The 24,663-nt window shown below is 43.0% G+C and overlaps 1 protein-coding gene across 6 annotated transcripts in view; it reads right to left on the bottom strand.

Moving 5' to 3' along the window:
- LOC148508451 (uncharacterized) overlaps positions 1 to 24,663 on the bottom strand; it is a 262,947-nt gene that overhangs the window by 37,367 nt on the left and 200,917 nt on the right. For 5 of the 6 annotated variants that reach the window (XM_088444558.1, XM_088444563.1, XM_088444560.1 and 2 more), the window contains exons 17-25: positions 19,509 to 19,702; positions 19,098 to 19,219; positions 15,934 to 16,003; positions 13,420 to 13,580; positions 11,201 to 11,309; positions 9,794 to 9,925; positions 4,393 to 4,599; positions 3,995 to 4,132; positions 3,681 to 3,804 (exon numbers count right to left, since the gene is read on the bottom strand). In XM_088444558.1, coding sequence (XP_088300684.1) covers positions 3,681 to 3,804; positions 3,995 to 4,132; positions 4,393 to 4,599; positions 9,794 to 9,925; positions 11,201 to 11,309; positions 13,420 to 13,580; positions 15,934 to 16,003; positions 19,098 to 19,219; positions 19,509 to 19,702 — 1,257 coding nt within the window. Of the gene's footprint in view, positions 1 to 3,680; positions 3,805 to 3,994; positions 4,133 to 4,392; positions 4,600 to 9,793; positions 9,926 to 11,200; positions 11,310 to 13,419; positions 13,581 to 15,933; positions 16,004 to 19,097; positions 19,220 to 19,508; positions 19,703 to 24,511; positions 24,581 to 24,663 lie in introns of all 6 variants that reach the window. The other variant, XM_088444564.1, reaches the window with a different exon arrangement.

The following is a 24,663-nucleotide window of genomic DNA, read 5'->3' as shown; positions in this document are numbered from 1 at the left end:
AGGGTCTCCATCCGAAACTTCGGGACCCGCAAAGACTTGTTGAGTGCTTTGAGGTTGAGAATCGGACGATATGACCCATTGGGTTTCTGTACCAAAAATAGATTTGAATAGAAACCCTGGCCCCTCTGGGAGAATGGAACAGCCACTATAACTCCAGCCTGGAGCATAGTGTGCAATACCTTCCGCAGCCTTGTTCCGGTCTGATGGTAGACCCGTGGTGAAGAAGCGGGCCGGGGGTCTGTGCCGGAAGGAGAGGGCGTATCCGTGGGAAACCACCTCCAGAACCCAAGTGTCTGTCGTAGTGGTCGACCAACACTGGGCGAACTGTAGCAGGCGGCCTCCCACCCTGGGATCCCCCAAAGGGAGGCCCGGACCGTCAGGCCGCAGGCTTGTCATCTGGCTTGGGGGCCGGACGTCTGGTACTCCATGCCTGCTTCCGGGGCTTGACCGATTTCTTAGGGCCAGCCTGTCGAGGAAACGACTGTGGTTTGGGCCTGCCCTGGGCCCTAGATGACCGAAAGGACGATGGTCCCGAACCAGAAGGAGCAGCGGCCGACGGGAGACAAGCAGATTTGGCTGCCGCCAGCGTGGCCACAATCTTATCCAGATCCGGACCGAAGAGAACTTCTCCGGTAAACGGCAACGCTTCCAGACCTTTCTTGGAATCTGCGTCCGCCTTCCAGGTTCGCAGCCACAAGGTGCGACGAGCAGCTACCGCTGCTGAAGAAATTCTAGACACCAGAGTACTAATGTCTAGAGCCGCCTCGTTGATGTAGGTGGCCGAATCACGGAGATTGCCAATCAACTCCGCCTGTTCGGCCGGACAGTCGGATTCAAAAGAAGCCTCTAATGAATCCGCCCAGCGCTCCATCGCTCTGGCAACCCAGCAAATGGCCATAGCCGGCCGTGCTGCCCCCCCTGCAAGGGAATAAGCGGACTTCAGGCAGATTTCTACCTTGCGGTCCGTAGCATCCTTAAGGGAGGACATGGATGGCATCGGCAATGTGGCACTACGGACAAGACGGGTCACGTGAGAATCCACCTGTGGAGGGGATTCCCACTTAGCAAAATAATTATCCGCGAACGGATAAACCACCGCCAGGCGTCTCTGCGGCTGGTATCTTTTGCCAGGTTGTTTCCACGCCTCCTCTAAATGGTCCACCAACTGACCCGAAAGAGGAAAGACTGTGGCATCGCCCTTCACATCTTTGAAAAAGGCATACTTAGATTTAGCCGCTGGGGGAACTTCGTCCTCAATCACCAAGGCTGTGCGTACCGCCCGAATAAGTCCAGGAATATATACTTTGGACTTAGCATCAGCGTCCTTAGTATGGAGAGGTTCCTGATCGTAAGGATCCAGAATCTCCCCATCATCAGACGTCCCTTCGTCATCCTCATAAGGAGCGGACAGAGATGCCACCGGCCTTTTATGAGGCCGCATCACAGACTCCCCTTGCAACACATCCGACAAGTGCTGTACAGAACTCGTCAGGGAGTTAACCCACGCTGGCTCCTGAGAACCCGGGAGCGGGGAAATAGGGAGACTGTGGGGTACCACCAATTGTCGTGGGAACCCCTGCATGGGTGACGACACCACAGACTGCTGGGACAAACCCATCGGAGTAAACGCGGGCTGCGGAGCTAACTGGCCCACTAAAGCTGTTAACGCCTGAGCGAAACAAGCCCAGGGCGGCTCCTGTACCGGTGCTGTAACCGTAATAGGCCGCGCCATGGACAAACACTGCCGGCAAAGGCCCTCCGCGCTACCCTCCCCCTCCGCTAACGGTACTTTGCACGTGGTACACTGTAGCCGGAGGGGAAAATCACTTTCAGACATGATGGCACCACGTATGTGACCTCTCTCACCAATTAAGTATTAAATAGGCGAGAGACCACCCTGCAGCACCGCACCGCAAGGGCTTTAGCAGAAGAACAGGGACAGTAATAAAGCTGACAGTTTAGAGAAGAAAAGTTACAGGCAGCGCTAGCACAGTCACATACAATGCAGAGAAATAACAATTCCTGCACTAACAGCGCTAATCACTCAACTACACAGACACAGGGCCTGGTAGGACACAGCGCTGCATACACAGACCTGAGCCACAGCGGAGGAGAGGTATGCGGGGGGACCCAGACCACGATGCTTCCGTCCAGCGCTTCCAGCAGCGTTCACCATGCGTTCTGGAGAAGATGGCCGCCGAGGAGCAGAGAGGAGGCTGGCCTGGGGGAGGAGCGCTGCCACAGGAACAGTCGGCAGCATGCAGAGAGGGCTGTGTGCAGCGGGGGAGGCGCCGGCTGTGAGACAGGGAAGGCGCGCTCCCCTGGCATGCATTTAACCCCTGGGACGCCGCAGCGCTACCGCTCTGCTGCGGTCCGCTGTCCCAGGGGGTAGTGGAAGCGCAGGTTGGTCGCCTGGCTCCACGCTGCAGCCAGTCCCCAGGGAGCCCCCTGCCTGGGGACTTAGGACCATGTGATCAGCGGGGACCCACCGCGGGACCCCGCTGCTTACCTCTGTCCCCCTTGAATCCGGCCATGGTCCGGAGCATCTGGGGTCACCGCTAGCTGTGACCCCAGACGCCCACCAGCATCCCCGGATCAGTACCGGCGTTCTGGTACCGGCGGGGTGTAGGGAAGACAGCATGGACGTCAGGACTGACTGTCCATGCTGTTCATCCAGATGTGCAGCCACAGCTGCATGAAGAAAAAGCTTCAGGGGCTCTTCTAGCCCCCACTCCAACAGGTGCACCCGACTCCGGCCGGGCACCAAACTAAACTGAGGTGCCTTGGCCCGGGGGCGGGGTATAGGAGGGGGACCTACTGCATCCTGGGAGGCTGAAAGCTTAACTCTTTGGTGCCCTGCGACTGACGTCACACCTATACCCCAAGGTATCCTGTGGATACCCTATGGACCCTGAAGTAGAAAGAAAGAATTGTCTTATGTAGTACACAAATGAAAGATTTATGAAAACATAAAACTTTTCTTAATTCTTCTTTAATATTTAGGACAATACATTAAAACCAGTGAAATACAACAAAGATATAGAGAAGTGTATAAGAGAAGTTGAAAAATGTGATTAAAATACACTGCAAACTGTATGACCACTCAATTGTCTCTATAATAAAGTATTTTACATATGAAAAAGTGATGTGCTGTGTCTTTGTAAAATTAATAATTGATTATATTCAAAATGACTGCTAATTATTGATACGTGTGATCTGGCTCCAATTAAATATGGAGCCTTCTTATATGATCAACATTGTTCTAAGTGATAACTAGTTAAGCCCAGTGAGTTATACAATAGACCAGAGTAGGAGCATACTGTTCCGATCAATGGAACTGGACAACATGGACTGTGTGACCTGCAGAAGATGTCCTTAGATTATGCATATGCTTGGCTTCAGATACCAGCGAGGGATCTCCACTTGCCAGCTATAGAGAGACCCAGGACATAAACAAGACAGTGGTCAAGAGTTGTAAAAAGTGGACAAGCTTTACACAAGGTAGCGGGGAAAGGACCAAGGGAAGGGAGAGCACCTACTACTGCTATGTGATGTAGCACAATACAATGAATGATCAAGGTCTCCTTGATGGTAAAGAGTCATACAAATAAAGGAAACAATAATAATAAGAGAAGACCATACACGTGGCTATAACAAAACATCTAGTAATATTTTCCTACCTTCCATGTCTGCAATGACGGCTTCATATTTGTTGCGCAGTTTACTCAGACTCTTTACTTTCTCTTCTTCTTCGGCCATGTTTGAAGTAAAATCAGAAATACGATCTTCCAACAGTTTCCTCTCCTGGCATAATGGAAATGATCATGTAAGTAACATAGAATTTTATTATTATTATTATTATTATTATTATTATTATTATTGCATCAAACTGTAGGTATTCCATGCTACAAATATGCTGTATGTGAGCGTCATTGAGAATGAAAATAATACAATGTCACATAAAGCGCTGCCACATAACAACCAGGGAACACACCTTACTGAGTTTGGCATTCTGGTCCTCTAATAATAGGATATTCTCTTCCATCTTTTTGAACTTTGATTCTGTTGTTACTTTCTCCAGCTGCAGTTTCTGCCGTGCGGTCTCTTCTTCCTCTAGTTGCTCTTCTAAGTCCTGATGTACAGAGAGCAGAAGTGAATAACCACACTGTATTAGTACCGGTATGGCCAAAGACTTAGGACTGCTAGGAAACTGTGATATGCACAAGGAACTACAGTGAGGCCACTGTGGGGTATGGTCTTCTACATGAAGACTCTGCTTTGCACTGTATAATATTGGAGAACTTATTCACGTTGCTGTGTTTCTGTGCATACCGGCAGACCGGTGTGGGTAATAAGCAGAATGCAGAGCTGATGGTGCTGTCGCCACTTTACCTGCAAATGCTGCTGCATCTTCTTCTTCTCATTCTGCAGCTGCAGGCTCCGCTCTTCTTCTTCTTCCACACGAGACTCCAAGTCATGCAATATTTCCTCTAGTTCCTGCTTCTTTGCAGAAAGTCTGGCGCGCATTTCCTCCGCCTCCGCAAATAACTCCGTCTCTGCCTGCAGCTGTTCTGCCAAAATGCTCTTCTCTTCTATCAACTGGGAAAGAAATACAAAATGGCTGCTTGTTATATTATTCTTAGCGAACAACAAAGTAATACAAACAGAGTTCTGAATTGTTCCTTAATCTATGCATTGATAACACAGTACAATTAAATAAATTATATATTGTATTTTTACCTACTCCCTTGCAGTAAATGAAAGATATCAATCAAGGTCCTTTGAACGATATGTAAAGTAGTTTTAGGGATTCAGGGATTCTGATTTTACCCATATAAATTTTCCCTTCACCGTTGCCTGGGGAACCTGGTGAGGTCTGTTTTATACATGCTTCGTTTTTCGTTGTCCCACAAATGGATAAACTACCAAAGAAGTCCACGAATCGCACAACAGTAACGCCTTCCCCGGGGCTTTCTAGAGATGATACCATGATCATGATACCACCTCAAGAAAGCAGCGGATTTCCTGTGTGGAAATATACTTTATTCTGAATAAGGTTAGATCCACATACACTAACAATATTCACGGCTGGTAGGAGAGATTTATGGAGTGAGGTATGGGCAGGAAACTAATCTTTAAAATATAATGTTTGCCTCATGCCATCTGAGCATGGAGCAAGGGCCTGTATGTGGTAATAATATAATTGGTGAAAAAGCTCATTGCACCTCTTAAGGAACCGCCTCTGAAGGCGTTCCTGCTTGGAGAAATCATGTCAACAAACATTTAGAATAGAAATAGTGATACTGTGCAAGACTTTAGGTTGCAGCTCCAAATTAGGTGATCACCTTCACCTATAATAGGACATGTCTCAAATATAAAATGTGGGTCAAGCGCTACTCTTGCTGGGATGTTCAGTAAGATGTTCAGATATGAAAAGAGAAAAAGAACACTCTTATGTGTAGTAATCTCTAAACACCATACAGGGTACATATGGTCCTACTCACAAAAAGGGGATTTTTGGTTACTTACCGTTGAATCCTTTGCTCTGAATCAGGCTGGGGGACACTGGACCATGGGGTTATAGATGGGACTGCAAGGAGCTGGCACTTAACATAACTCTTTAACTTTAACCCAAGCTCCTCCCCTCTGCAACCCCATGAATACAGTACAACTTCAAAAGTGCCTGGTAAGAAGAAGCAGTAACTCAGTGACAAGGTCATAACAATAACCAAATTACCGGAACCGCCGGGACCGACGTCATCAAAACTACCACACAACACGACTGAGAGCCCCGCATAGAAATAGGCCCTAGGGATGACAGAGCGGAGCCATCCTGCAATGGTCTGCTTCGTGGCCGGCCAGCCATGTTTTTGGGCATCGTAGAGAACCAGAAGGGAGTCCGTACGGCGTAGAGCAGAAGTTCTGTCCAAGTAGAACCGCAGGGCCCGGACGACGTCCAGAAGTGACAGATCGTCCCGGTCCCGGAAAGACAATCTTCTGGGTTAGGTGGAAAGCTGAAACAACCTTTGGTTGGAACAAAGGAACTGTTCGGAGAACAGCCCGATCGTCATGGAAGATGAGGAATGGTGGTTTGCAAGACAAAGCCCCCAACTCAGAAACCCATCAAGCAGAGGCAATTGTCATAAGTAAAAGTTTACAAATAAAATAAAACAGCCCTAAGCTGACAAAGGGCTGCAGAGCATCCCTCCTTAAAACGTGCCTTACTCCACAGACACTTAAACTGCGCTGCAGTCATGGGGATGCAGAGCGGATGAGCTTTGGTTAAAGTGAAAGAGTTTTGTTAAGTGCCAGCTCCTTGCAGTCCCATTTACAACTCCATGGTGCAGTGTTCCCCTGCCTTGATGAAGGAGAAAATAGTGTTTGTATTGTTGCATGTAAGAAGTCTTTCAGGGTTTGTGATGTCTCCCAAACGATGTTCGCTTTTGCCTGGGGAGCAGGATAGAGGCTTGCTGAGAGACACTGTGACTGCTTAATGAGAACTTCAAAGAACTATTGACAACACTTCTGCTTGTCTGACACAAGCAAGCAGTTACAGAACAGACTAGAGCAGGGGTGGGGAACCTTTTTTCTGCCGAGAGCCATTTTGATATATATAACATTATTTGCGGGCCTGGTATAAGGCATGCCCCCTCCGTGTGATGTCACATGGGAGCGTGGCCACAATCCGGGGAGCTGTAAGGGCAGCGGTGTGACTGCCTGAAGCATCCTAAGGACGCTCCTGGCGACACTGCTGCATAGATTCTACTGCAATGTGCCATTCTAGGCACCCTGCTAGACAAATGAGGCTAGCAGAAAAAAGCTCTGAGGGCAGACCAAATGATACCGAGGGCCCTAAAAAGGCCCGCGGGCAGGAGGTTTCCCATCCCTGGACTAGAGCAACATTGGCCCCTAGATGCGCAAAGGGACCTGTCATACCAGAAGTATATTATGCCAAAAGTGAACTAAAGCTGGGAGACATCACAAACCCTGACAGACCTCTTCCATGCAACAATATAAACACTATTTTTGTGAGTAGGACCATATATACCCTGTATGGTGTTTAAAGATTACTACACATAAGAGCAGTGTCGGACTGGAGCATGAAGGGCCCACCGGGGGAATCTAGTTGTAGGGGCCCATGCTTTGGTGCATGGTCAGTTACCACAGGGGATGAGGCCAGCCCCCACAGAAGCTTGGACAGACATTACTGACCATTTAACTGATCCTTTAATAGAATAACAATGTATAGTTGAAGTGCACAGTCTGAAACTGACATTAGAGAAAGAGGTAAGGCCCTCAGGCAGTGGGGCCCACCAGGGATTTCCCCTGTACCCCTGTGGGCCAGTCCAACCCTGCATAAGAGTGCTCTTTTTCTCTTTTCATATCTGAACATCTTACCAAACATTCCAGCAAGAGTAGCGCTCAAACCACATTTTCTGTTTGAGACATGTCATACACAGTTTAAGTGAAAGCCAGCCTCAGACCTGCAATGAGCCACATATTAAAATAACAAACTGAGAGATTAAGCTTGTATCTTATTTCTTAAACCATAGAATTCCCTTCACCGGAAGCTGTACACACTGGGTGTAAGGGCTCTGTGATTCACATGGAGGGTACAGACAATTTAGAAATTCAGAAAATCCCTTTATACAAATTTTCATTAGTAAAAAAGTGAACATACAAACACAATCAAATTGGCAAGTTAATAAATGTTGTAAGCTATTGCTAAACAAAGGAAACTCTCTATACCTAACACCATTATAGCTCATTTTACAAGGGTCATCATGGATGCTTCACGGGGTGACAGTGGCGGAAATTCATCCCAGACGCCCAGAGGCAAGTTATAATTTGGTACCCCCCCCATCACAGCCGCTGACACTGTAATGTAGCAATTCCCATGCAGACAGGCTATCGATAGACAATGGTAGCAGCTGATGGTTTGACATGGAGCTCTCCACTAGTGTATGGTGGCTTCTCAGGTGCCGGGAAGGGGTGCCATGTATTGGGCGGCTGTGACGGTACACTCCGGGTACATAGTGGGGTGAATATGTTGTGGACAATGGAGGAGGTGCCCCTTCAGAGCTGGAGCCCGACGGCAGGCGCCTCCATTGTCTCCCATAGTTCTGCCCCTGAGGGGTGAACTTGCTGAACTGTTGCTAGATTTGCAAGGCAGCAAAATGGCCACTTCTTATACTTTTACGCTGTAGGCTATCCTGGACCCCATTAACCTTCAGATTGGAAGGTAATTTAAGGCATTAAGAAGGTTAATTTAATTAGTTTTAATCAAACAGTATCTGAATAAAGCCCTTCATCAAAAGTAAAACTACACAAAAAATGATAAAATATACTCTATTTTAGGGCCATGATGATAGATTATACAGTATTCGTTAAAATATCCTTGATGATGACATTGGGGCCAGTGCAGAGTTCAGTGCAAGTCAGTCTTAATTGTTTCCACATAGTGGGGACAGAACTAATTGCGTACATTCCCCCGTATACTGAGCGGTGCACATCCCTGTGGCTATCCCCGTGCTGGCTTCCATAGCACCATCACTATTAGTGCACAATAGCAGCAGGCTTATCTATGGTGTAAAGATATGTTTGACAACAGACGTTAATACACATATAAATATTAATAGTCCCTAGCGCTAAATGTTCCAGATAATCATCAGATTATTTAAGAAGCTTATTTAAGCAACTTCAACCAAATAAAAATGAAATGGCATATAACATATAGAAACATACATAAAATAGTAGATATAATAATCATATAAAAAGCTAATAATATGAACAGTCCTAGGCAGGCTATTGCAAACGCCCCTTTTATGTGAGGGCAGAATAACAGTGTCACTTGTAACTGATACTGGCACGCTGTTGGTATTCCAAATGTCCAGTGCTGGTATTGCAAACGTCCGTCTGCTATGAAGGCAGAATAGCAGTGTCACTTCTAATTGCTGCTGGCACGCTGTTTAATATTTTGCTCCCCCAGAGCATGAATACATATGGCTCAATGTCAATGTCATTAACACTCCGTCTCCTTGCTTTGCTTGAAAAAAACAAGAACTGTTCATATTATTAGCTTTTTATGTGATTATTATATCTACTGTTTTATGTATGTTTGTATATGTTATATGCCATTTCATTTTTATTTGGTTGAAGTCACTTAAATAAAGCTTCTTAAATAATCTGATGATTATCTGGATCATTTAGCACTAAGGAGTATTAATATTTATTTTGGTTGATTATTTGTACTTAGGGGGCTTTTAGTACTCCATTCCCGATAGCAGCATAAGGACCCAGTAGGAGCAGAGCAGGTTTTCTGACTTCCCCTATTTCAGTTAATACACGTATGCATAGCTCACAGTTCTGTCTACACGCCCTCACTAATCGTAGTCTGTGTGTAAACGCTTCTTTAACACCCGGCTATGCCCCTTTAGCCATATAACACTCAGCATTGGCCACAGTTAGGTATGCTCCAGAGTATGTGCAGGTAGACAACATACAAGATACTTAACCAAGACAGACTTGCATTCATCTCTGCTTCAGCTCCATATTGTGCAAATAAATCAGATTTTATGTCAGTATTTATTTTCAGCATTACCCAACTTAGAGCAGATGTCCTTGTTGCTAGTATAGTATTTGCAGTGATGCATTGCTATAGATCAAACGTCTATACATCTAGAAACGGTGGAACGTTAACATGCAAATTCTGCATTGTGTGCCATCAGTTTTTGTAGTTGGGACTTCTGATAGATAATGGTAATTTGTGTCCGCTTTGCTGCCGTGTCCTTACCTGCTGATATTTGCTTCCCATCTCTTTCAGATCCATCTCTGCTTTCAACTGGTTGTCCTTTACCTTCTGCAGCTCCACTACCTTTGCCTGCATTACTTCGTCCTGCTTAGACACTTGCAATAATGGCTTCACCTGCAGGAAGAATCAGGTTTTATTAAAGATATTTAAAAGTTCAAATATAAAATTCAGTATAATATACAATTTGGTGTGACAGTCCCGATTTATAAGGACTGTCATGCCGTTACGCGATCGGCACATTTGTCACCATTAACGGGAGGTTGGGAGGTATTTCACCTACCACATGCAGCAGAGGCAGGTGCCTCAACAGGCTAAAAATGGTGTTCCCAGGCTAAACAGCCATCGGCGGGAGTGGGCATTCCTACAGTAGGAGTAGCCACATTGATTATGAAGCAACCACGTCCCCTGCAATGCTCCCGTTACTACCTACAAAAGTTGGGAAGTATGATGTTGCCATTGATGCATCTATATGTAGATAATACTTAGAGGGGTATGCAGTCATGATGTGCATACTCACTATGTGTACAGTGAGTAGGTAAACCTCACAATGCCACAGCCGGGCTCCCAACACGGGTTTAATGCTCCTTACAGCATATTATCCATGCAGATGTTATCGCTTTATGTATGCTGCTTACCGGCACCAGCATTGTGAGATCAACTTACTCACTGTACACATGGTAGGTGCCGACCTCCCACACCTAACCCTATTAGAGGCAAGACATTCCCCAAAATGCCATAAATGACACATTTAATTTTCTTGTACATAAACAGGTTGTTGCTAACTAATCAGGATTCTGTGAATTCATGCAGGCCAAAACTACCGATCAGTTTCATGTTGTAAATACCTTGGAGAGAAGACAACAACCAGGCATAGAAAAGAGGTCTAACCCTAAAAACCGTCCATGCTTTGAAAATAGGTGGGAGCCCTAGGGAAAGAACCTATACCTTTCCTCCATAAGGGGGGACAGTTATAAATACGGTCCCAATTGTAAAGCACAATGGAATATGCTGTCGCTATACCAATAAATGTTAATAAATAATGAGCAGGTCCAATATGGACAAACCCTATAAACAAGAATAGCGTTACATATGCATAATTATCCGTTTGTGAAAACATTGACTTTACATATTCCCAGTTACCTCATTTACTAAAGTGTTTCTATTAGAATTGGTTAATGTCTCGTTTACTGTAAGTATAATACAAGCACAAGGCAAACACAGGGACGTATTACAGTGATTATCTGACAAATGGCTTCTGTCCCAGACATTGGGTACCTCCCGTTCTGCTAGTTTGTGGGGTAAGGGGGGAAGATGCGGGGGGGGGGGGTAAATCTCAACAGACAGCTGCAGGGATCACAAGAGAGAGTAGAGAAATACAAAATTCTGAACCTTGGTAAACAGTCGCCACCACTGCCAGTGTCTCAGTTTAAGGTAGGCCGCACAGTTTCGTTGCACCACCTTCAAAGCACTCATCTGTTGTGTTTTCTTTGCAAAAGCTCTGAAATAGAAGATTGTAGAAGTTCAATGCAACTTATTTATCTTCAACTAGGAGAGTTCATTAAAATGAGTAGAGTAACCTAAACAGAACCCAATTTAGTCTGCTATGCATGGGGTACACTGCGCAAATGCCATTGGATTACTGGATTATTATTATTGCACATACACACTGGTTTTTTTCCTGTATAAATGACAAGCCAAAACCGAAAAATAAGTCTTAGGGATTTATTGGTAAACACAGATACCTTCACAGAAGAAATCTATGAAGGTTACTAAACCAACACTCACTAACGGTAAGCAAAAAGCAACACAGATAACATGAGCTCTGTACAAAATGTAAAATAAATGATAATATGTAACCGGACACAAAACCTAAAGCCTCACATTTTAAACCAACAGACATGGTAAAGTGAAAAGAACACAAGAAAAATCAAACCCAAACACTCAACAGCCTATAATATAAACATGTACATTGTACCCAGGTATTAGAACAATACAGAGGAGCATAGTCTCAAATAATAAACCATACTCTAGCAGGGATAATCTTGCCAACATTTAAAAATTATTTACTGAAAAATAGCTACACCTACCTAACACAACACCCCCACTGGCCGTGATCAGTGCACAATGGTATATTTATTTTATGTACAGTGTACAGGATAAGAAGTGATACTGGAAAATGCATCCAGGAAAACAAAGGACATAGCACAGAGGAATTAAACAAGTTTAAAAACCAGGGACAAAAATTTCCAGAGACAGATCCCCAAAGTTTGTCACAAATGCAACACACTGCAACAGAACATAACATACTTCAAATGGACTTATAACTGATCAAAGCTTTAACGATAATGCAACTGAAAACTAAAAATGATGTTTTGGGTAGAGGTGAATGACTCCAAGAACAGCACATACATGGTAAGTATGCTTTTGTGATTAACGCAATTCAGAACTCATATTTTTGGTATTGGTGGAGTTCTTTTTACACCTAGACAACCCTTTGATGACTACCCCTGCAGTGTAGCACACAAGTTCAAGTCATTCCCTTGAAACACCCACCATTACAGCTGCCAACTTCTCTCTATTGCTGCTAGAGAATTGCAGATACCTTGGTCAATGAAGCAAGGTGTGTGCAGTGTCTGTGTGTCCTCAGCTCATGTCTAACATGGTGCCACAATCACTTCACACTTCCAGTCCCTAGTAGTCTTGCATCCTGAACAGTACAACCCTCTAGCAGCAAAAGGTCTGTGCTTCTCTTGCCAAATGGCATGGCCTAGTGGATCATTATTATTATCGTTAATTCGCATGAGCCATGAGGATAAAGATGGCGCTGCTCCTGATAAAGATGGCGCTGCTCCTGAGGAGCTTGCAGTCTAGAGAGAGAGAGAAATACTGAGATGATAGCAGCTAGTAAGAATGATAGAATAAGCAAAGGGAGTGGTATCAGATGAGGGGGTAGGATAGGCTATAGTAAGCACAAAGGCTGGGGAAGGGTCAAGGTGTTGTAGTTCTATGGAAGGGCAGCAGCACTGGAGAAGTATTGAAGGCAGGAGTGAGAGGTGTAGAGATAATGCAGATAGAAGAGGGCAGGAGGGAGTGTATGTTGTGACGAGATCAGAGATATATGAAGAGGAGGAGTTGATGGGTTTGAAGTTTAGCTAAAAAGCTTGAATTGAATTGTGGAAAAAATGAGGAGGCAGTTTGGAGATTTGTGGGGAGGATGTGTAGCAGTGAGAAAGGTAGATCAGCCTTGCTGCAGCATTTAGGTAGGATAATAGTGTGAAAATGGTCAAGGATAACAACAAGGGTAGTAAACTAAGAGTGGGGAATATGCTGTGCTCCATTAGACAGTGACAAGCTGGATGGTAACATAACAGTTATAGCGAGGGTCACAAGGGAGACACCCCATCAATATGCTACTCTGAGGGGTTAGGTGATAAAAAGAATGAATAGAGAAAATGCATGGTCTTTGTTTAAAGTTCACCATCACAAATGACAATTTAGTGATATAATAATGTGTAAACGTGGCCTCAGAGAAAGCAAGGTCTAGCCCACATTGTACAATATGGCAAAGCCTAGATAAGGGCTGAGAAAAGTCTCCCACTGTAACTCACTTCCTGGCCAGGTATCCTCGGGCAGCAGCCTGGAAAAGCACAATGATATCTGTGATTTTCAGATCTCTCTCCTCTTCCAGATGAGCTAACACTCCGGCTCTGAAGAAGATCTTACTCTGTCCTATGCGGTATAGATTGGGATCTAGTTCCAAAGCCTTGATCTGGGATAAAATTGTAAAAAAACAGAGAGTAATACATATTATAAGATAAGATTATAAAATAATCTTTTTAATTATGTTTTTGTATTAATTCCAGTTTTCAAAGAATGTGCAAAAACATTTACAATGTAGCAAGTAAAAGACAACTACTTTGAAAAAGTCACATGGTCTGGTCTGTGACGAAAAGCGTTAGCCGAGACGCTTCTTTGATAGACTGATTGATCTTTGCCTCATCTATATCGATTCCGGCTACCGCAGAACTGCACGTCTACCCTAAGTATAGAGCTAGTCTTCCAACATTCCGATGATTACACTGGACTCTGGATATTACAATTAAGGGGGCCCCCATAACGCACAGTCAGCTTTCCATGAGTACATGCCGGAGTACCAGACGAATGCGGTCTTGATATTGGAGACAAGCGGGCTGATTGTGGCTGATGGTGGTACATGCCTGATTGACCGGTTATTCTACATCAGGCACTGAAGTCTTATATAATTGACTGCTGCTGCTGGCTAAACAAGTGTCCGTGAGTATTCTGAGCAGCGGATATGCATACTTAATGAAGATCCGTAAGTGACATTTTAACTACATCATATAAATACAAGTCCATGCATGCTACTACTTTATGTACACAGGAGGAGGCAGGGTATCTAAAAAGCCAGACAGTGTGTATATAACCGGATATCGGCATTATCCATAAATTGCTGTGGTGTCTTGTTATCGCTGGTGGGATACAGTAGGTGGTGGCTGTTATGCCAGCTGATAGCAGCTGAAAGGAGGGGTGGGTCCGTCTGCTCTGGCAGGCTCCTGACTCCCGCTGATGAATTGCAATGGGTGATGGCTGCTAACAGCTGAAAGCGTCTGAAAAGTAATTGCTGATGCAGTTTCCAAATGCGAACAGGAATAGAGGCAGTTCTATCTTATTCCCTTGACGCATTTCTCCCCTCTCACAGGGGTTTTATCAAAAGGCTGAAGCCAGGAGCCTGCCGGAGCAGACGGACCCACCCCTCCTTTCAGCTGCTATCAGCTGGCATAACAGCCACCACCTACTGTATCCCACCAGCGGGAGTCAGGAGTCTGCCGGAGCAGACGGACCCACCAGGATGATCACGCCTTACGGCTAGCTGTCACTGTGTCAGCACGCACTCCATAGTGCAGCATTCAGCGTGTCTGCACCATCGGGAGCCAGTGACCTGCCGGAGCAGACGGACCCCCTCGGGCTGCATGAGCTGTTGGTGAGCAGCTTGTTTTATTATCATTTGCATCCACATGTACTACATTGTGTCCCTCAATTCAACAGACACCGTGGATGTCAATGACATTGGAATATCCAAAACCTTGCCACTTGTTTCCATTCAATAGGAGTTCATTTGGGAATCCCATTCATTTAACCCTGGGGACATTGTGAACATCACTCTATTTAGACAATTGCTGTTTGTCTTTTCCCCATATTTTGTCTTCCACCACATGGTGGGACATTAATTCAACATTTGTTTGTTTAATGTGTTTTATAGCTAGTAATATTCTTGTGCCAATATTTTACCATTGTTATATGGTTAATTATACAGATACTGTCTGGGTATCCTATGTAATCAAGTTGTTTAATTGAAATGCTTACAGGAACTGCAGTTCTAGATACATGTGCAATAAATTGATATTTTATGATTAATTTTTATTATTGTATTTGTGAACAATAGCGCAAAAATTAGGGATGTGCAGGCTTGGATAGGTTCGATTTTTCCCGCCAAAAATCGGGTATCAGAAAGAGGCAAAACGTCATCTTTCATGGACAAACATCATCTTCCATGGACTTTTGTCCAGGAATGATGATGTTTGTCCATGAAAGATGACTTTTTGCCCCTGAGACCCGATTTTTGGCGGGAAAAATCCGAACTTGGCGGGAAAATTCGACCTATCCAGCCTGAACATCCCTACATAAAATAGTTGATATATTTGATAAAGTGCAACCTTTGCAGAAGCCCTGTCAATAATGCAATTGGTGGGCACTGCAGTAAGTCTGCTGTAGTGTTCCTTTATAGAAAATAACTGACAACAGATATCTATAGCTTTCACTCAACAGCACAGCAAATGTCATAGAATGTCAAACATGTCACATACTGTTAAAGTATATGAACTTTTGCATATATATAGGTGAATAGAATTATCAGCTCTTTCATAATAAACATTGTGAGTTATACTGTAGGTTAACTTGTAAATTTAAATGATTTGCTGTAACAGTAACCATATCCTTTTATTAAATAGGTCCATCCTCTACAACATGTTCTAAAATGTCATTTTTCTAACATAAATATGAAATATCTGCTCTGTTTGTGAAAACAATGAAAAATATCTTACCATTATAGCACAAGCTTGTTTGCCATCCATAAATCCTTTGGGGATAGCATTTGGAGTAAGAATCTCGTACCTGTATTTCAAAGCACATTTTATTTCCTGTTAGTTTCAAAATAATCTTACAATATGAAAGGTTTGCTTTTAGTACATGAACAAACATAACATGAATGTAGTAATACAGGTTATTCAGAATTAGCCTGCAACATATGCCATCTTTTCGGTGGAACTCAACCTGGTTGCAAAGGTCTGATTTAGAGGAACAACATCACAGGTGTTATTGTCATTACTGACTCATTTGGTAGGGAGATACTGTGGCCAAAAAACTTTGGTAATTTGGTCAGCTATTGATATTGATATTGTCTAATTCTTGGCAGTATAAAATAGTGTATTGCCCAATTAATAATATACAAACATCATTATTTTTCTGCTCCTCTACAGTTAAAAACAACTTGAAAATGTCCACTTCCCTATTTAGCAGAGGTCTGTAACATTGACTGCCTGTCAATGTAGCAGTGACGTGTGGTGAGGTCAATGGCTGGGGAGGCACACATGGAGATGGGTCTGAGTGCTGGGAGCCTGTCTCACCTCCCACTCACTGTAACTCTCCTCTCACTACACTAAGCTTCAGTGTCAATTGATTCTCCTAACTGCATTCACTGTGTCTTCTCTTGCTGCTGAGCTGTGATCTCTAAACACTGCAGAGCACTTTGGGTCACATGACACATCCAAGGTGTCCATCAGTGCTCAAGGCATGCCCCCATACTCAGAGGCATGCCTCTAATAGCTCTCTTTATGTGCAGCTTACTGGCCATGGGCTTGCCCCGCCCCCAGCTCTGCAAGCAGGGTCTGACTATACAGAACACAACCTTCCATGGCTTATTTTTTTATAGGTTTGGTACAAAAAAATACATAGAAATATATGTAAATAAATGAAATGGCATGTTACAAATTTCCCATAAAAGCACTTGAATATATACTAAGGACTAGAGGCAACTTGTAATACTAATGACATCTGTATGGACTAAGATGCATACAATGCTGTGTGAATTGCACAATTACACACTATTGCATATTGTGCAATACAAATGAAACCATGGTATAGGAAGAATCAACCTTTGTATGTTGAAATAACTATCCCCTGCTATATTTGATTTTTTTTTTTACTTCAAGTTTATTGAATCGAAGTATAAAAATACCCCCAAAACTAAACAAATTTTGCTCAAAAACATGAACAGTATATATACAAGTACCTTGGGTGACAAACATGGACAAGAATGGTTAACATCAGACCAGAAGCCTTGGAGTAACACAACAATGGGGATGATCAGTAGAGGAGAAATTTGGAAGCACAAGCTAAGCCTAAACTAAAGGTGCGTACACACTGGGCGATTAAAGTGGACGACTGAACGATAACGATATAGTTATCGTTCAGTAGTCCACTTTATCGTCCATTTTTAACACAAAAACGCTTAACGATAACGACGACGCGCGTTCCCGCGGGTCGTTCGTCCTTATCGTTCATCGGGTTAACACGAGGGCCAACCTGACGATGTCGTCAGGTTGCTGCATGTTATGGAATGGGGGAGAGAGCCTGGCGCTGAACGATATCGTTAATGATATCGTTCAGCGGGTGTGCTTAATGTCATGATCGACATTGAGCACAGCCTGCCGAGGACACACTAGACGATATCGCTCAGGGAGCATATCGTCTAGTGTGTACGCTCCTATACTGTATATATAAATATGGTGTGGCGTGTCTGTGAGCTCAGCCACTAGTAATGTAATGCTCAAACGGATACTTTCTGTCAAAATGTTATGTCATATAGTCTGGTAATTACGTTTGCTGCTTTTGTTGTAACTCAGTGTTGTACACCTTATTAAAATAGAAAGGGTCAAAAGTATGTGAGTAAAATATATTTGACAACTTAAAACCAATATAAAATGGTTTCATACAACTTTCCGGGAAAGAGTCGGGAAGAAGGCGGACGCAATGCCAACCGCCGACTTCCCAACTGCTAAATCCCGGCAAGGGTTAAATGGCAGGCGTCGAGATCCCGACGCCTGTTATTTTACCTACGCCGGGAGACCGGTGCCCGGCATCAAAGGGATGCCGGGCGTGGAGGGGGTAGAGGGTTAGGGCTGCCAGGGGGGACTTCGGGTTAGGCACCCCCCTGGGAGGTTAGAGTCAGGCTAGGGGAAAGGGGGGTTAGTTTTAGGCACCCCTGGGGGGAGGTTATGGTTAGGCACCCCCCTGGGAGATTAGGGTCAGGCTAGGGGAAGGGGGGCTAGGGTTAGGCACCCCTGGGGGACTTAGGTTTAGGCGGCGGGGAAGGGGGGGTTAGGTTTAGGCATTTAGAGGGGGGATTAGGGTTAGGCACTTGGGGGGGAGGTTAGGGTTAGGCACCCCTAAGGGAGGGTTAGGGTTAGTATAGGTTAGTTTATACTTTATATATATATATATATATAAAGTATATATATATACCTTCCGACGTTCTGGATTTCCACCTGTGTCGGGCTGCCGCTGCTGGGATTTGAACCGCCGGCCATGCAACCGGTGTTAAATCATACCGAATTCGGTCTGGGAAACTGTCCATAGACTCTCACTGACAGTTGCCAAAGGGCTCCCACACACCCATAGCTACATCAAAAATTTTGGGGCACTGCCGCATAATGGTTTTGTGTGGCATAGGGGTCTATTTACTAAGCCTTGGATGGAGATAAAGTCGACGGAGATATGGTGCTAACCAACCAGCTCCTAACTGTCATTTTTCACACAGCCTGTGACATGGCAGATAGGAGCTGATTGGCTGGTACCTTATCTCCATTCACTTTATCTCCATCCAAGGCTTAGTAAACAGACCCATAATGTCAACTGGGGGCACTAAACTGTATTCAAAACATTACTGGGAATATTTACACATTACATGTTATAATAACATTGCTAGCAATAAAATTTTGACAATTTAAGGGTAGGGGGTCTACAAAAGTTAGTTGCCCTGGGGCCCATAGAAACCTTAATCTGGCCCTGGGGACACCCCCAAACACAGAAGTTGACATGAAGCTATAACCACCATTTGGACAGTCCTCGTTTATATTTTCCTTTTCCCCTCCATGAGAAGCAGCATACTGTAACTGTTCTTGTGAAGGTCACTTAAACGTGCCCCTACCTTTGTTTGAACTCCTGGAAGATTATTCGATTTGGAAAACCCTGTCTGCAAATTCGGATTCCTTCTAGGACTCCATTACAGCGTAATTGGTCGAGGACTAAGTGAGGTTCCAGTTTTCCAGCCTAATCAGCAAAGAGGAGAAAAAAAATAAAATTAATAAATTACATATCATAATTGTTTATTAACACAAAAATTTATATATAATACAGAAACCACAAAATGATGTATTGCATGTCAACAAAAACACACAAATGTATATAGAATACAAATATGGAATTACCTGTTATTTAAATTATGATGAAATGCATTATATGAACTTCCATCTAGTTACATTGTACAGGAAGATAATATAATGTAGTGTGAAAGTTGTAGAAGGCATATACTGTAATACATTTCTGGAAATTATCTTACTTTCTTTTCATGGTTGGGAATGATGCAGCGGACAAAGTTTGGATTGGTGTTCCTCAGTGTGGACATCAGCTTGGATAGAGATTCTTTATACAATTGTCCAACTGTGCGGAACATTCCTTTCTTCGTCTTGTACGATGACCCAAATGACATCTCGCCCATTCCAGTCATTTGGTCAAGTCCCACAATTCTATCAACTGGGGCAAGAAAGATGAGTTTGAGATGTGGAATTAAAGCAAATATGTTATATTATACAGTATGAATTATCCAACAGCAGTGTCTCTCAATGCAGTTAAAAAAATGCATTAAAGGAAGGGACTACATAATAATAATAATCATAATTTTTTTTATATCTGCACTGGCCTTAATAAAAAATAAGGCAACAATTTCAAAGACTTTAAAAAAAAAAAAAAAAGAGCAGTGGCTATTGCAGAATAATAGGCACCGCTTGAATGTATTAGGTGTAGCTTCATTTGTGTTGTAACCAAAGATGTGAATAGCTCCAAGTTGCCATATGCCTTATGTTACACTATTGTGTTCGCTAATGCAGGAGTTGGCATAAACTCTTAAAGCTAAAGCTCACACAATACAAATAATAATTGCTGCTGAAACACTTCGTTCAATCATACTAAATGTGGTTCCAGGGGTTGGGTACATAACATAAGACAGTCAAAACACAGACACCAAAACACTGACATCGACAAAACATCGATAATCATCGTTGATCATCATCGTTTATATGTCGAAATTCAATATATCGACAGGGACATAACTTAGACATGGTCAAAAGTTAGACAATCAATATTTACATAGTTTGAAATATCGGCATCGACAAAAGGTCGACATGGTCAAAATGTCAACGTAATAAACTGTCGACATTCATAATGCAAACATTACAAAACTTAGACAAGTTAAAATGTCGACATCCAAAATATAGACAGATCATAATGTCGACAGAATTACATATAACCATCATACACATCAGATGACTACATATTCTTTTTACTGCATAGATGATAAAACCATATTTTGTAATACATTTCTGCTATATAAATTCTCATTAAAAGCTGAATGGTAAGCTGTAGGTAGATTTCATTATAAAGGAGCATGATATAACACCAATACCCCACATGACACATTAGCAGTGCAGGAGAAGGCAGGCTATATTCACAGTCATTATATTGTCATACCAGCAGATCCATGATCAATTAATCAATAGTAGACCACCTATCGTCAATAAATCAACGATGATCGAGATCGTGGGAACAGACCATCGACGAGTGATAGAACGATTGTCAATAAACTTTTTGTTTCTTAGCTCTGTGTTTCCTAACATCGATAATTAAAACAGGACAGACTTAAAAAAACTTGATAGATGGAACTAGATCATCGAAGGTCTGATCCCATGATTTTGATCATCGATAAACGACTGTCGATGTTGGATCTACCAGCATGAAGAAATAATTATATATATCTGTTGACATTATGACCGGTCTATATTTTGTTGACATATTAACCTGTCTAAGTTTTGTAATGTCTATATTATGAATGTTGACATTTTGACGATGTCAACCTTTTGTCTATGTACATTTTGACTGTTATACTTTATATCCATGTTGACATTTTGGTTGTCAACAGTTGGTGTCAACCTTTTGACTATATGGTGACTCTAGAACCCTGACCATTTGAGAAATTTAGGGATGTAGCAGCTGACAGAACGTGGAAAGTTTATTATTGCTCATCTACTGTCACCCAGATACAGGGCACTTTATAAACAAATGGGTACTTGGTGATTAAAAGCTGTGTGAGATCCCCCATCCTCTACAGATTAGACACTCAGGCATATGGTAGGAGTACCTTGTACTAGTAAAACTTGATCTTAGCATTGTGGACAGTACTTTAGCTGTAATAATAATGACATTGAGCAGTGAGTTTAATGGGGGCAAGAGAGAAATAAGTTAGCGGCTATGTGACCTGCATTTATTCTTGTTCAGTGGGTCAGATTCAGTTGCATGTTTATCCAATCAAAAACAAGAATTAGGGGTTCTAGGCACTATCATTTGGGATGCATACAGACTAATTTTTTGCATATGCATTCAACAGCAGCCAAAGGCAGCAAAACCTGTGTATATGTCCGGCCCCAGCAACAATAATGATAAATGGAAGAACAAACATACACAGAACACACTATACTTTTTATCAGAACTATCAACAGAAACAGCCTAGGACCAGGTGTGTTCATCTCTACATCTCCATTGTATGACTATGAATGTAATTACTAAATTAAATTGCATCCCTAATGTAAGCTCCCACTGGAGACCAGCTGGAAACTCCGGCAATATGGCCACATGCACATCCGATGACTACATATTCTTTTTACTGCATAGATGATAAAACCATATTTTGTAATACATTTCTACTATATAAATTCTCATTAAATGCTAGTAGCTGAATGGTAAGCTGTAGGTAGATTTCATTATACAGGAGCATGATAGAACACCAATACTCCACATGACACATTAGCAGTGCAGGAGAAGGCAGGCTATATTCACAGTCACAATGTGGACTTACAAAATAGAATTGTGCAGTAACAGATGTCATGTGTAAACATATACAGATGCCCTTGGTCCGCTAGGTCCCGGGCGACTCAGCCATGCGTCTTAATCGCACAAATAAAACATCTGGAAGCAACAAAGCTGCATTTCCAGCATACACAGACCTGTGGTGTGTGCAACGTTTGTACATCTGTGTGACGGAGTCTGAATCTTTGTACAAAGGGTTGCGTTGTGAGCAGCACGGCTTTTTCTCATGCCAAGTTCAATTCTGCTTAATCTGCGACTTTGTATAAGTGTGTGTAAAATAAATTAATCTGTAAAGTTAAAGTCGCAGTCCAGCATCTCTAGTACACTTCAACTGCGGTGCGACTTAGATGCATCATTTACAGAAAATTATGGCACGCTACTCATCTTGGTGCACCTCAGTCACGCCGGGCGTCTCGTGTGCTATATGGCCTAAAGATGCTCAGTGTATGAGAACTCATTTGTACATGCTAAAAAATACTGTACAACCATAAACTGATAAAGACCACTAAAGCCCATCTAATAGGGGTGTAGTCACCATCCCAGCGGTTGGGATGGCGGCGCTCAGAATATACCAGCACCGTAATCCCGGCTCCAGAATCCCGTCTTCCGGCATCCCGAAGGTAAGTATAGGGCTAGGGGTTAGGCACTAGGGGGAGGGTTAGGCTGTGGGGAGGGGGGGGAGATAAGGGTTAAGCTGTGGGGATTGGGGTTAGGCTGCAGAGGGGAAGGTTAGGGTTAAACTGTGGGGAGGGGGGGATTAGGGTTAGACTGCAAGTGGGGTAGGGTTAGGCTGTGGGAAAGGTGGGTTAGAGTTAGGCTACTTACGTTCAGCCATCGATTCCAATTGTTGGGATGCCGCTGTCAGTATTTTGACAGACGGAATCCTGTACCCAACCCATCTAATATGCCCAGTGACTTTCTGTGATATAAATGCTCCATTCGTGTTGCACTCTAGCTGTAGTTTTTCATATGTACCATCTACAAATATTTTGTCACTTGGTCTGCTGGAGCATTACTATAACAGTTTAAAAGAGATAAAGGGCCAAATGTAATAGGGTGAGAGTTTAGAAAATGTGAGAGTTTAGCAGTAAACTCTCACATTGGTTGAGTTTTATCTTCAAAATGGGAAAACATCTGAATGAGATTTTAAATCGTGAGAGTTTTTTAAGTCTAAAAAAACATGCAAGTTCGCTCTGTTACTTTGTTTTTGGACTCTATTACATTGGTAAAGTTTAAAAAGTGTCAGAAACTCTCACTTTTCTAAACTCTCACCCTATTACATTTGGCCCAAAATGTCTACAATTGTACGATGGGAGGGAGGGGTATGCTAGGCCAACACTATACAATAATGGGCCCGAATAGCAGATTTTTGGCTGGCCGTTCTGATAATCTCAGAATGTGTACGCAGCACCCGGGAACGGCTGTCATTCTGAAACGATCTGGATCTGCTGGTTTGTCAAACACGATGAGCCAATATCAACAAGTCAGTTGGCTCTTAAATGAAATCTTTCAGGTGTGTACCTACTGTAGCTTTAGTTCTCAAATCCTCTATAGTAGAGTTTGTTAGACTTCAATTCACAGAAGCATCTGGCTATAAAAATGCTCACTACATTCTGACAGACCATCCTATGCTTACTAAGTGATGGGGGAAATGTAAGAGGATCCGAGTTTGCAAAAGTGCTCATCATTCGTAGATTTTGCCACAAGATTTAAAGCTGCAAAGTTGCTTTTTTCCAACAAAAATTTGCACATTTGCAAACTCTAAGTCTATTACATTTCCCCCTTTGTCTGCAATGTCAGTCAGAATGCATAAAGCCAGCAGAAAGTGCCAGTCTCACCAATTATTACTGCTTCCATAAATTGCACTCCTGTCACACACACTGGAGGCAGCCATGTTTAAAGTCATTTTCTAGGAACAGGCAGTGAGTCATGTCTGGGCACATCACGCCTCATCAATATAAGCAGCTTCTAGTGAACTGATTGCTGGTTCAGTCAACAAAATGGCTCTCTCTGCTTCTCTGCTGTGTTTAGGGGACACGTTCCCTTCTAAAGGGCTTTTACCCGACCACACAAACATTTCAATGTTACACTTGACATCTTATTTATTTACCATTTATTATTGGTCAAAAAGTTAGTACCGTATTTGAACCATTGTATCCTGAATCGTTTATGTATGTTTCGATTATGTACATATTTTGTTAAGAAAAAATATACATAATTTAGTTTCAAACCTGAATGCTATATTAGTATATAGCATGCCTTTAATATCTCCATAAGACAAAGCAAGAACAGAGGATGCTGAAAGTTACAGGCAGAAATGGAACAGTCTGTAGGCAAGCATCTTCTTAGTGTTGCACTGCATGCTGGGAATGAGTCATGGCTGCTGGGGGATGGTGTATAATAGCACAGAACTGAGTAACCTACTTTCACCGGGACCCTGTGGCAGCACAGCGTAGGTATCAAAGAAATACACTGCCTGAATATTCTGGATATCTGAAGAAATATGGCATTGCAAGGTAGGGAAGGGAAATAGTGTTTGAAGAGGAGTGAAAATATTTGCAATAAATTAAAAAATG

Source organism: Taudactylus pleione, unplaced genomic scaffold, assembly GCF_031769625.1.
Source record: "Taudactylus pleione unplaced genomic scaffold, aTauple2 ptg000366l, whole genome shotgun sequence".
NCBI classification, from domain to species: Eukaryota; Metazoa; Chordata; class Amphibia; order Anura; family Myobatrachidae; genus Taudactylus; species Taudactylus pleione.
This window is presented reverse-complemented; position numbering and strand designations above follow the sequence as displayed.